Source organism: Odontomachus brunneus, unplaced genomic scaffold, assembly GCF_010583005.1.
Source record: "Odontomachus brunneus isolate Ranch 3 - 2012 unplaced genomic scaffold, Obru_v1 Obru_scaffold_013, whole genome shotgun sequence".
In the NCBI taxonomy this organism is placed as follows: Eukaryota; Metazoa; Arthropoda; class Insecta; order Hymenoptera; family Formicidae; genus Odontomachus; species Odontomachus brunneus.
In genome coordinates this window covers 900129-913429 of record NW_022639463.1, presented here as the reverse complement: position 1 = coordinate 913429, position 13301 = coordinate 900129, and the positions used below count along the sequence as shown (strand labels likewise).

The 13301-nt window shown below is 43.2% G+C and overlaps 1 protein-coding gene across 1 annotated transcript; it reads right to left on the bottom strand.

Moving 5' to 3' along the window:
- Positions 1-6088: 6088 nt before the first annotated feature.
- On the bottom strand, positions 6089-10546 carry LOC116840929. The gene has a single exon (XM_032808285.1). It carries the CDS (start codon positions 9611-9613, stop codon positions 7859-7861), a length of 1755 nt encoding a protein of 584 aa, XP_032664176.1. The 5' UTR covers positions 9614-10546; the 3' UTR covers positions 6089-7858.
- Between the last annotated feature and the right edge of the window lie 2755 nt (positions 10547-13301).

Here is a 13301-nt window from a genome sequence, read left to right as displayed (position 1 = left end):
AGTGTTCGCGAAACTGAAGCTTGTGCTGACTTGTGCTAGCCTAGAGCAACTCAGATATATAATTATATATTGTTTGGTTGACTTATACGAATATAAATCTTACTTTTCTTCTTTTCTGCCTAAAATCGTTTTTTTCGATTTATTCCTTTCATGATTATTTTTCGAAGATAATACTTTAGCACAATGTTAGCACAACTTAGCACAACCTAGCACATTAAAAAAAATTTCGAAAATCAAAAAGTGGGGGGCTACCAAAAAAAACGGTTTTTTCCATTTTTCTCGCTCATTTTTTGTATTAAAAATTTATAATTCGTGCACAATGTAGCACTAACCTAGCACAAATCAGCACAACTGTCAAAATTAATAAATTCGAAAAGTGGGGGGCTACCAAAAAAAACGGTTTTTTCCATTTTTCTCGCTCATTTTTTGTATTAAAAATTTATAATTCGTGCACAATGTAGCACTAACCTAGCACAAATCAGCACAACTGTCAAAATTAATAAATTCGAAAAGTGGGGGGCTAACTTCATACAGGCGCATAAGAGGATATTCTACTTCAAGCAAGTACATTCTTCTTGATTGAAAAGAGTGGAAAAACTTAGAATAATATCTAGATTTCCGATTAATACTCTACTTTATTAGAGGATAAGTGAGACTTGTAAATTCGACGTTCAAGTCGAGCGTGTTGTTGCAAAAGTGTAACGTACACGCGTGTGCACAACTATTCCCTTCCTCGACGGTCGATCGTGATTTACTTCATGCAGCACGCGTGGGAGTGATTCAGGACGTCCGCCGCAGGAAATGAGGAGGAGCTGGCATGAGGGAAGAAGTTTATGACAAGTCGAAGCGAGAGAGGGTGCAGTAGTCCACGTTGCAAATTGCTTGTTGCCGACAACTTAGCTATTCGGCAGCAATCTCCGAGCAATAAGCGCGCGCGACGAAACGTCGCCTTTTTTCGGTTTATTCGTTCCGAATGATAATTACACGAGACCACGACAATCTCCGCGATCGGGGTTTATCGTACGCGACGCTGTGTGTAATACACAGCTTTCTCCGCCGAAGTAACAAGTGTCTCCTGCGGCTCGTGCCGGCGCGAAAAGCGCGCCGCGCACAGAGAAGAGGCAGATGATATCGAATCGTAAAATATTAATATTGCCATCGGCGGCGTACAGCACCGTAAACAGTAAAGTGGCTGGCTGGCAGTAAGCGGACTATCGTCGGTATGCCAGCCAGGTGAATCCGTTCCCACACAATGCCGTGCCTGGAACCACACGGCGCGCGCCTTGCCCAAGGAAATAACTTTACTTCTCGTTCCACGCCGCCAAACCGAGTTAGTGGCTTTTAGCGCGGGTCCTTTTACTTCGTGGACCTCGTTACTACCGAGCTCCAAACCGGAACTGTCGTTATTTTATCGAAGTGGCGAAGGGAGTCGCGCGAGATTCTCCCCAGAATTCGTCCCGGTTAACCCGGGAGTAAGCGCGCCCTATTCCGCCATATTGATTCGTCTTTCGATTAGGGTAAACTCGGATATTATGGCCATACTGAAAAAATGGCTGTAATTTCTCTAATAATTACGAAACATTGTGTTTGTGTAATCAATCACAAAGATAATCGATATTTATCGTAGTGTATGTGCGTACATTTTTCGAAATAGCAAGATTATGAATATTATACTATATTTTTATTTCCGAGTACCTGTAAAATTTCTCATGTGTCCACTAAAACTTGCTGTAACGTCGAATAAGTTACAGTTAAACTATCGCAACCAACGTTAGATACATAAAGTAGGTATGTAAATTGTAATATAACATGCATTTTTATTTTTGTTTTCACTATTTGTTTATAAGTACTATTATAACCGTCTTTCACTCACATTTTGGGTAAGATGGGCCACTATCATTCTAACGTTTATAAAACGAAAGTCGTTATATTTCAAAAGTTACTTTCAATATTACAGTAATTAAATCTTATGTGCAATATGTTTTGATCAAAAATTGGATTTAGAATTGAAGTTTGTAATAGAGGTTTCTATTTTATATATGTATTATATTTTTATATATGTATTATATATATGTATTATATATGTATTATATATATGTATATTATATATGTTTTATATATGTATTATATTTTTCACAAATAATATGTATTAAATATCTTACACTAAAATGAATATGTCAAATTATATTTTTTTCATTATTTTATAAAATAATAGGTACAGAATCAAGAATATAAAATATGTATGGGTCATCTATTCTTTATGGCCATCTTATCTTAATAATTTAGGTAAAATGGCCAGTGCTCATGTTTTGATATTTTTGTAATAAATAATTTCACTGAAGTATTTTCCTTTTAACTCTGATGGTATTATGTACTATAGGCTTCAATGAAGTAATGTACCAAACGTTATTAAGAAATAACAATAAGAAATGTATTTTTTTTACATTTAAAAAAGTATGGCCATCTTATCCGAGTTTACTCTATATCTACCAATTTGTTGATCATTTCATACTTTACCTCTGAATTTTTCCTAGTCTTTTGCATGTATGAAAAAACAGTTCCATTAATCTAACCGGATTTTCTGTTACTTGGGGACCATAGATGAAAAATCTGGTTGTAGCAACAGAAAGATTCTTGTAGGAGGTCCCTATTCAGCCAATTACTCTCAATTATCTCCACCGAGTTTTGATGCAGCTGAATGTTCAGACGAATGTTTTCGGTCATAGTTTTACAGAGATGTTATTTCATGTTAGCGAATTTTTCGTCTGGTCTTCACTCAGTTGTTCGAACTAACTTTTTTCCGTGTAGTATACAAAAGCAGAATATGTTTATTCCCGTATGAACATGTGGAATAATATGAGCATGTGATATGTCGGAATTTTCATTTCATAAATCTGGCTTATTTGTATGAATTTTAACGCGCATATGATATTTTGTTATGTTACAAATGTGTTTTATCATTTATAAAAATAACCTAGTAAAAATAGAATAAATTTAAAAAGAGAAGTGAAGGGAAGTAGGAAAACGAAGAAAAAGGGAATATATTTCTAATCATTAAGCGCGAGGGTGTGGGTTGTAAAACAGTTGAGGCACAATGAAGTTTACGCCCATTATACGTGACTTGTGATTTACGCTCTGCAATTTGCAGTGCTGGTTACCTTCAACTCAAAAGAGTAAACATTAATTCCATTTCTCGACACAAGAAAACCTAACGAAAAAATCGTAAAAATAAACATGGGAATCCGGCAGTATCGGTTTTATTTTCTAAAGAGCTCGGATTAAAATATTCGAGTTATTGATTATTATTACTCCGTCATCTTCTTTAGTGACTTGTATCGCTGTTGAAGTGATCCTTCAGTCGTATTTTTATTCTAAAATCGCATCGCCAGCCGTTAACGGGTTAATCTTCAAGGTAGACCCTCGGCCGAGTGCCGAGCTGGTCTCAAGTAGAAACAGACGACAGCAGGGCGGACGCGGACCGCGTGAATGAGAGCTCACGTATGCCTATGAGAAAGATAGACGTCTTTATCGCGTGTTTCTCTTGAAAGAGAGTAAAAAATGAGGGAAGGGAAACGGCGTATCGATTTATTTCACTGGCCGTCGTCAAGGAACTGCATTTCAATATTATCGCATGATAAGATTGCGTTACACACTTTATTGCCGCCATTGTCCAAATCTCCGACTTCCTGACTCGGTGAAAGAAGAAAAAAGAAAGGAAGAAGAAGGGGAAAGAAAGGACGCATCGCTCGTGTCTTTTCCTTCGTCTTCGTCGGCCACGTCGCGATGTTGCGCGGATTTATCGAGAACCGTGTGTGTGAATATGACTGCGATATTAATTGATGCGACATTAATCGAGAGATATCTAGGCGAAAGAGGAATTCAGAAGCGTGAAACGACTGGATGAGTCGTGTATTTGACACAGGGTGTCTCACGCTAACCACCAAATATCAAAATGGCAGGTTGATGTGGGATTGTATATGTGTACATGTCTGGAGAATGTGTTAATTAAAATTAATTAAAATTATACTTACGTAGAAATGTTGAGACGCACACGCAAAAAAAATTTCAGTGGGTGTAAACAAATAGGAATCAACTGAAAATTAGGTAATTAGAAGCGATATCTTTGTTATGAAAACTAATATTTCTGTTGTCGCAACCAAAAATATTCGTCTGAACATTCAACGATATTAGAATTCAGTTGAGGCAACTGAGAACAATTTGATTATACAGAAGCCTCATAAAGGAATTTTTCTGTTCCTAGCCGAGTTTTCGTCTGATCCCTGAGCAACCGAAAATTCGGTTGCACCAACAGAATTGTTTTTTCCGTGTAGGATACCATGAGTCTCGTTAAGAGAACGCAGCTTTGCCGGAATGACGGTTGTAAAATTCAATTTCCATTATTCCCGAGACGCAGACGGCTCGGTTCTTCGGGTTAGCTTAGGATGTTACTTAACGATATTTTCAATCCAGAAATAAGCTTTGATTCACACGCCTCGTGTTTTACGCGATCTTTAGTCACGAGTCGCGGCCTCTAATATTATTTTTATCTGGATCTCTTAGCACCGTCCGTTCTGTCCGAGCTGGCATAACTTTTGACGCCACGTGGCCACGCGATGGCGTCGCAGGCGATAAAACTATTGCCAAACAGTTTTCGCATCTTATCAAGTCAAAGTTTTCCGCTGCCACTGACATTTCCTCTCCTCCTCGCCTCCGACAATCGTGTTCCTGATTTGGTCGCCGAAAAATAATCGGCATCTGGTCCGATTTAGCTTATATCTTTTTTGCGATTCGGATCTTCGATTTTTCGATCAGTCGCGTGGGAGATCTTTAAATCAATGGTCTATAGCTATTTCAAATGCGGGATGCTGAGAATACAAAACAAAGTCAGCCGTAACTATATAATGTTCCTTTTAATTACACCAGAGATTTGAGTAAAACTTAAACCAAGGATCGTGCAGGTTTACCGATTTCTCGCTCGGCGTCTGCAACGTAGTGAAAAACGCAACACAAGGTCGTGATGACCGGTTCTATCTACTCGAGATTACCTGAGTCGAAATTTTAGCCGCACTTTCGAGCTGAAATTTCCAACGATTTGTACATTCTGAAGGATCAAGTATACGTTTAGAAATTGAAGTTCTACTTGACGCCCCCTAAATGGCAGAAAACACAAAGTGCTACTTGTAAATTCTGAAAGAGGATCTCTCGGCAAAGCCAGTAAGTCAAATGAGAGATTGATAGAGTTTCAGAGTATCACAAAGTAGACGTTAGATAGAATATTGAGGTGAAAAATAGATTCAAAATCTCGACTCTGGTAATTACTCGGGCCACGGACAATTAGCAATCAGGGGTTGCGACTTGACGTTGCTAAGTCGATCGCTCTTGGTGACGTCGGCGCCAGTATCTCTCCTCGTAGGAAGAAGCGACCGAGAGTGAAATGCCTCTGGGAGAAGGGGTCGCAGGGAAGGAAGAGGTGAAAAAAGGAGAAGGAAGGCAGATAATAGCTGCAACGAGCCGGCGTCTCTCTCTTTCTCTCTCTCTCTCTCTCTCTCTCTCTCTCTCTCTCTCTCTCTCTCTCTCTCTCTCTCTCTCTCTCTCTCTCTCTCTCTCTCTCTCTCTCTCTCTCTCTCTCTCTCTCTCTCTCTCTCTCTCTCTCTCTCTCTCTCTCTCTCTCTCTCTCTCTCTCTCTCTCTCTCTCTCTCTCTCTCTCTCTCTCTCTCTCTCTCTCTCTCTCTCTCTCTCTCTCTCTCTCTCTCTCTCTCTCTCTCTCTCTCTCTCTCTCTCTCTCTCTCTCTCTCTCTCTCTCTCTCTCTCTCTCTCTCTCTCTCTCTCTCTCTCTCTCTCTCTCTCTCTCTCTCTCTCTCTCTCTCTCTCTCTCTCTCTCTCTCTCTCTCTCTCTCTCTCTCTCTCTCTCTCTCTCTCTCTCTCTCTCTCTCTCTCTCTCTCTCTCTCTCTCTCTCTCTCTCTCTCTCTCTCTCTCTCTCTCTCTCTCTCTCTCTCTCTCTCTCTCTCTCTCTCTCTCTCTCTCTCTCTCTCTCTCTCTCTCTCTCTCTCTCTCTCTCTCTCTCTCTCTCTCTCTCTCTCTCTCTCTCTCTCTCTCTCTCTCTCTCTCTCTCTCTCTCTCTCTCTCTCTCTCTCTCTCTCTCTCTCTCTCTCTCTCTCTCACACACACACACACACACTCTCTCTCTCTCTCTCTCTCTCTCTCTCTCCACGAACCGGCGACCCCGAGCTGTCAAAGTCCGTCGTCGGCCAGTGTTGCCCCCCGGGTCATTCTTCCATCTATAACGGGCATTATTTACAGCCTCGTGCGCGCACATCTCGCGTCGCGAGAAGATTATGAGTTCCGCCAACCAACCAACAATTCGCCTGCATTCCGGTGTGTTTTGCTATACGTGGATAAGTCAGGAGCAAACAACGCGATTTCGAACGACCTGATCGACGATACGATCGCGGTGACGCACATTGGTCATTGCTCCCCTTCGTCGTATGGCGCGCTAGAGGAACATCGATAGAACGCGATCCGGGACTCGACAATACGCGGCTGGCATAATGTCGCATAATCGCACAAGCGTCTTCTGCTTGAGGGACGCTTCGTGTACCTTTCAAAAAAGTTCGGAATAAGGGAACGGTCAGATGTTATACTTCAGATCATCTTAGGTTGATCTTCAGACGCCGTGAAGATTGTTTCATTGGAGCATCCGAAGGTGAACTTAAGACGATCTCAAATAAAAGATCTGACTATACGTATACCGTCCTTAGAATTTGGCTCATCAAGTCTCTAGTCTTTCTTTTGCATCTGGCGAGCTGTATCGGCCAACTGATCGACTTCACGAGTCGACAAATCGGCTGCGTTCGTTCGCGGACACCGATCTTGACCGAGGAATACTATTCAAATATTTCACGCGCAAAAAGAAGTTCGATCGGTTTATCGATAGCGTGCGCGATTCGCATGTGTGCTCTTTTTTCCCTTTGGTTCGTGCGTGTCATCTGCGCGGTCGTTCTTCAACGCGTTACCCCGGCCGGGTCGAATCGAAGCAGACCGATCGCGACATACTCGACGCCGAGGACACGGCGCCGAGGAGAGCTGTGTATTTTTAACGCGATACAGAGCCGAACTTGACCTTTGCACCTATTTTTCATTCACTCGCGGTGTCATTTAAGTTCCGTTTGAGATGCGAGCGAGCAAGCGAGCGCGACTATCGGCGACCGCGCTCTTCTACTTTGCAACAAATGTTGTCCCTCCTCCCTTTAGTAATGCCCGGATGCGCTTCCTGTCTTTCAAGTTAACGCGATCCCCATGAGTGAGATATTAACGATTATCAACTAACATGTCGTTAACTAACAAGATGGAAAATAGGATTAACATACTTGCGTACATACACACATACATACTTGCTCTCTCTCTCTCTCTCTCTCTCTCTCTCTCTCTCTCTCTCTCTCTTTCTCTCTTGCTCTCTCCTTCTCGTTTTGTCTCTTTCTCTACGCTCGACAAAATTGTTTCAGAATCTCTTAAATTCGCTCAAATCGCACGTAGCTGTTTGCCGACGATTGCTTCGACAGAAGCGAGGCGCCGATAGCGTCCCTTCAATAAATAAATGTCACACTCTCCGCACAATTACTCACACTGAAAAATAAGTACGAACTCATTCTAGATATCATCCTCATCACATCTTTGGCGCGTACGTTGTTCCCGGAGACGGTGCGCGAGGTCCAAGCGATTCTCGGGATCCCCTCACGACGGTGGGTGCGATGTGGACCGTCAGAGTCGCGGTTCACGAAGCAGGTTTCCCCCTCATGTGCGAAACAACAACGTTTCCAGTGGATTCAACGTTACGCTTCAGTTCAGTGGTCCCTTTTCTTACTGCACCACTGTCAGCAGCGGATTATGCTGCGCGGGTTGCGCCCTTATGACCGCGGCTACGCGTCTGAAGGGCAACTGCAAGTGGTAATAAGCGCAATAGGGCAGCGGGTCCCAGTAAACGAAGAGCGCCTCCCGCTTGTCCAGCACCGTGCCCAACAGGTGGGTCGCCATCTCGCCGGTGGGTCGCTTGAAGACGCTCGCCATGGCGTCCGACAACAGCGGATTCCTATCTGACGTGGCCAGCACCCCCGAGTTCTGCCTGGAGAAGTGTCTGCAGGGCTTCCAGACCAGGCGAGGGTGTACGCCGGTGTGACAGACGTACGGCAAGCTGACGCCAACGCGACAGCCGATAGACACCAGCTCGCCCATCCGCTCTGAAACCGCTAACCGGAAGCTCACGTGGCCGTTGACCCTGCCGCCGAAGGAACGAGCAAAGAAGCGCTCGAGCCAGCGCGTCACCTCCGGACGTTCCTCGGGTATGAGTCCTCGCGCCTCGTCCACCCGGCAGGTGACGTTCGCGACGATGCGAGACTCTTTCAGGGTGGTGCACGTGATGAAATGATCCCCGCCAGGGTCGCGGATCACCACCCACGGGCGTGTCTCGCTGATCTCATGCTGCTGGTTCCGGAACTCGCGTGCGGTCGGCGGCAGCAGGACCTTGGCGTGATCGCGCATCCCGGCGGGACCAGCGGCCAACATGACGTAACGGCCGGTGCGGAAGGTGTTCTGCTCGTAGAGGGTGGACAGGTCCTGCATGGAGCGCAGGAGGAAGTGTTGAGGATTCGCGAGGCCAAGCAGCCGGCAGCGTCGCAGCAGCTCCAACGGATCGTCCAGTGCGGTGACTTCGCCGGCGTCTGGCACGAAGCACTCGCAGCCCATGATCTCGAGATGCGGCTTCGCCAAGGCGTCGTAGTACGCCGTGTTGGCGGCGCTCACCGGTATGTAGTAGGCGATCTTCTCGCGCTGCACGATATCGCGCAGCGCCTTGATGTACTCGACGACGTTCCTGACGCCTGGCTGCGGTATCGTGTAGAACTTGGAACAGGCGGTGGAGAATCTGGCCAGGCCGAAGAGACCCTCGTGCTCGCACACCACCACGCGGGCACCGGCCTTGTAGAAGTTCCGCGCCAAGTGCACCGCCTGCACCGTGCTACCGCCGCTGATGAGCACGCAGCGTTTGTTGCGGGAGCGCTCGTACGCCGGGGTGTGCAGCACTGTAATGAACCATTTAAGGGCGGTTAACGGCAGTTGCAGGATCACCCAGAACAGGCATACCCAGGCTGAGGCCCAAAGAGCCGGCGCCCAGATAGCGTAGCCGATGACGTTGAGGATGCCCCGAAGAAGACTGGCCACCAAGCCGAAGTACCAGGTGAAAATCCACGCCAGCAAGGAACCGCTGCTCTGCTCGACGTTGCGTTCCGTCGTCGTGCTCTGTGTCCTTTGTTGATGATGACTCTGGTGGTGATAAGGCGACTGCTGTTGCCGTTGCTGCTGCCGTCTTTGCGAAAGCATCGCCGGCATCGGCATGTTCGAGGCGGACGACGCCCGCGACAGCAGGCTGATCGGAGGTGCGTGCGACGTCGAGGCGAACACGTTCGACGACGTCGAACGCTTCAAGTTGCCAACCGGCGACATCCTGGGCGGCGACGTGAACAATGGCGAGTCAGGTAGCGACGGCGACACGCTGTTGCTCCGCGACATCGGCGGACTGGAGGACCATCTCGAGGTGCTCTCGCTGGAGCAAGCGGGCATCTTGCTTTTCTTGCCGCGTATCGCCGCTCTTCGAGACGATCCACCGGCTGGGTATTACGAGTCACGAGCCAGAGCCGTTCGGTGGAAATCTTTGTACCCAGGAGTCATACCTCGATGCTTGAGGACGGACGTTGATTACGTGAACGTCTCGGAAAGAAGCGCGGTTTTTGTCCCTAGGTCGCGCCGGTTGCGAGAACACCGAACAGCCGCACCGCTACCGATCACCGCTGCGAATCGGCTGGATTGTCGCAGAGCGGAAGCGGTAACGAGACGAGAAAACGCAGCACTACATGCAGCAACAAGGAGACGACGATGAGTGGAACGTGACGGCGTCTTGTGTATTGACGACGACTCGGGGAGAAGAAACGGTCGACTGTTGTCCGCGCTTAATAATTGCCGGTTTGCACACGCAGCTTTAACTGAGGCCGATCCACGGCCATCTCGGTCTCTTATGAGGTTGCATCTTGGGCGCACTATGAACCGGAGGCCTTATCTAATCGTCATGCCTCAGACACCGCGACGGGAAGAAAGAAGGAGTCGCAAAATATGTCGTCTGATCTCGTTTTTCCTCCGTTTGCTTTTTATTTTTTGTTGTCTCATACGAATTTCCCGAGAGAGACGTTGAATTCACCCTGAAAAAGCCGTTCGTCTGTCGCTCCGCTCATTTTCTGACCGGCTCGAGAATCACGAGGCTCGCACACCGTCAAAAGTTGCAAAGCACGGTCGTTTTGTTTTGTTAAATATACTTTGCAATCGATTTGATCAATCGTGCAATCGACGACAACGGAAATACATCCAGCTTGCAAGTTGTCTGCAAATTCGAGTCTCGCTGAACTCGTCTCGACAAAGTTGTTCTCGATATTAAAATTGGATCTCGCCCGGAAGATCTTCATTTTCTATTGAAACGATCACAACGATTATCTTCACGAAATAGCGAAGGATAAGGACCAAGTCCTTAATAGTTTAAAGTTACACGACAAATAAACTATCAAAGATGCGCGCTCTTCAGCAGCTATAAGAAAATGTCTCAGATGTCTCGCGACAATTTATCGTCTCTGGCGTCATCTGTCAAGTTAACGATACATTAGTCAGCATACAGCATTAGTCAATATATGTTAATAAAAACGACACGTCGATATTAATTGAGGCCTGAAGATACCGTCGATATATTATCGCCCGACTGAAGTGGAATCTTTTGCACACGTGTTTCAATAATAATTCACAATGCAAAGAGTGAAAGAACTTTCTGTATTATTTGCTCCTACTCGAGTTAATAAGTTTTTAATAGCGTTCTCAATCATATGAATGTATATCAAGTTGTGGCGCTACAGAGAGCTGAGAGAAAAAAAGATCCCCCTGCAAGATTTGAGTATTTGAAGAAATGACGTTCCTTTTGAATACAACTTTATTTCATACATTTAGAATATACTTATCTTGTAAATTGTATAATACGTTATGGTCTTATTTGGCTTAATGAAATACAATAATTTGCTGTCTTTAGAATTTGTTTGTCTTCTCTTTACTGTCGCGGCACTTAAGCCAGTAAATATAGTCTCGACCACTATTCTAGGTAAACGAAAGTACCAATTCTGTAGAATTTCCACGTTTATCCAAAATTTCAGTTAAAAGATTACATATTTTCTCGAGGAAAGTCCGTCGAAAGGCAAGACATTGAATTGACTTTCTTAATGTTAAATGTACATTCATTTTTTTATGCATTACTCTGTTATTTTCGCGTGCACTCATTGTTATAGTGACAATAATAACAAACAAAAACTGCGCAAAACATTGTTATTTTTAAGAGTGTATGTAATTTCGATCCACAAAACAAGTGATTGCAGCTGCATTAAAAATCAGTGGTCTTGCAATTCAGCGCAAATTGTCGTGAGTTCTGCGTTATACATATACACACACATATATATATATATAAGCGACATTCGATAAATTATTATATTTCACTCATCTTAATCGATTAGTCAAATAAAGACAATTTCTTACAACTTTGGCCCATTCAATATAATTATAGCAATCAGAATCTACTATACAACGTTATTCAAATATCAGCTAACAGTACAGTCGCTCTCTAACTACATATTATATATATATATAATCATTATATATATGTATATAATGATTGGTATGTATACATGTATATAATTTCTATGCGCAGGAGTGGCAAATGTATTCTTACATACAGGCGCATAAACGCATTCGTGCAATATTCACAGACATTCGTCGCACACGCACACACATGTGTGTATCGGGTATTACAATATTTATTTATATATATATATATATGTATATATTACTCTCTAAGATCTATATTTTTTATCATACATTTTTAAGCAATAAATATTCTCATATGCTTCTCTCTTCGTTCTCTACTTATATACAATTTGAGGTCTAACTGTATAATGCACAGTTCTCTTATATTATTCTATCAAATCCATTTCGGTGGATATTAATCGCTTGGATGAAATGACGTCGCGTTGTGAAAATTTCTTCTGTACGCTATTTAAAAAAATATTGAGAAAATATAATTTGCTAATACAATATCGTAATGAAACAATCTTTTATCGCGTGTATCATTCCACAGAAGAATTGTGTACGGTTGTTATACTACAACAAAATATCATATATATACACATATATAAAAAAATCGAAAAGGGTAAAAAGAAAATGTACTCTCGCAAACGCAATCATAACAGCTGTGTACTGTTTTGTCAAAGTTATCTGCATAATAAACTACAGATTATCAATTTTTACGTATAATAATTACAAAGCCGTGTCATGTTGTGATTCAAGTAATTTGTATTGTAGCATAACAACGGTACAACGTAGAATTCCTTTCGAGAGCATTTTATTCTTATTCTCCAGATAAACTATGTAATAAACTGTATGTCGAATTTCGTTCAAAATCTATGGGATACTCAAACGCTGCGGATACGCAGTGGTATATACTCGATTTATATATAATTAAAAATAATACTTTTCTCATATAAAATAATAAAGTAAAATTTCGCCGAGTAAAAACGAAGTTATCTATACTTTGTGTGTGTATGTATACATATATATGACTAGAAATCATAGTTAAACCTGCTAATGCCATTGTGATCTCTGGTTTAAATTATGTATATTTAATTACATATACTGTTATAAGGTAACAAAATAATATATCTTCTCGCAATTATTTGCAACTTAATAACTTGGTTCGTTCTAACAAGTGTTCGATCCCTTTGGTATAATTTTTATCTTTATAATAACGAATATTGGCCCAATAAATCACTCCCAATAGACGACATATATTCACTATCATTGAGAAAATATATGTCACTAAATCGTTCGGTCTTTCGCTACGTTCTCGTCAGATTTTTCATTCGAGTGAGAAGCAGAATATAAATAATTGACGATCTGTAAATTTGAACTGACGTGCACGGTAACACACGGATGTGCTGTTCATGCACGATAAATGGTAATTCTTAGACGCGCGTGCATAATTTATATATTAGAGCGCCAATATTCTTTCGGGTGTGTGTTGTCACGTATTGCCTAGTTCGACTTCCTTGTCTCTTGTTGCTCGCATTCAACAACATTGTGCTTACGACACATCGATCTATCAACATAGAGCAACGCTAAAAATAATCCGGTCAAGATACATGTTCGCTCGCGCTCCCGCTCGTGATTGTAT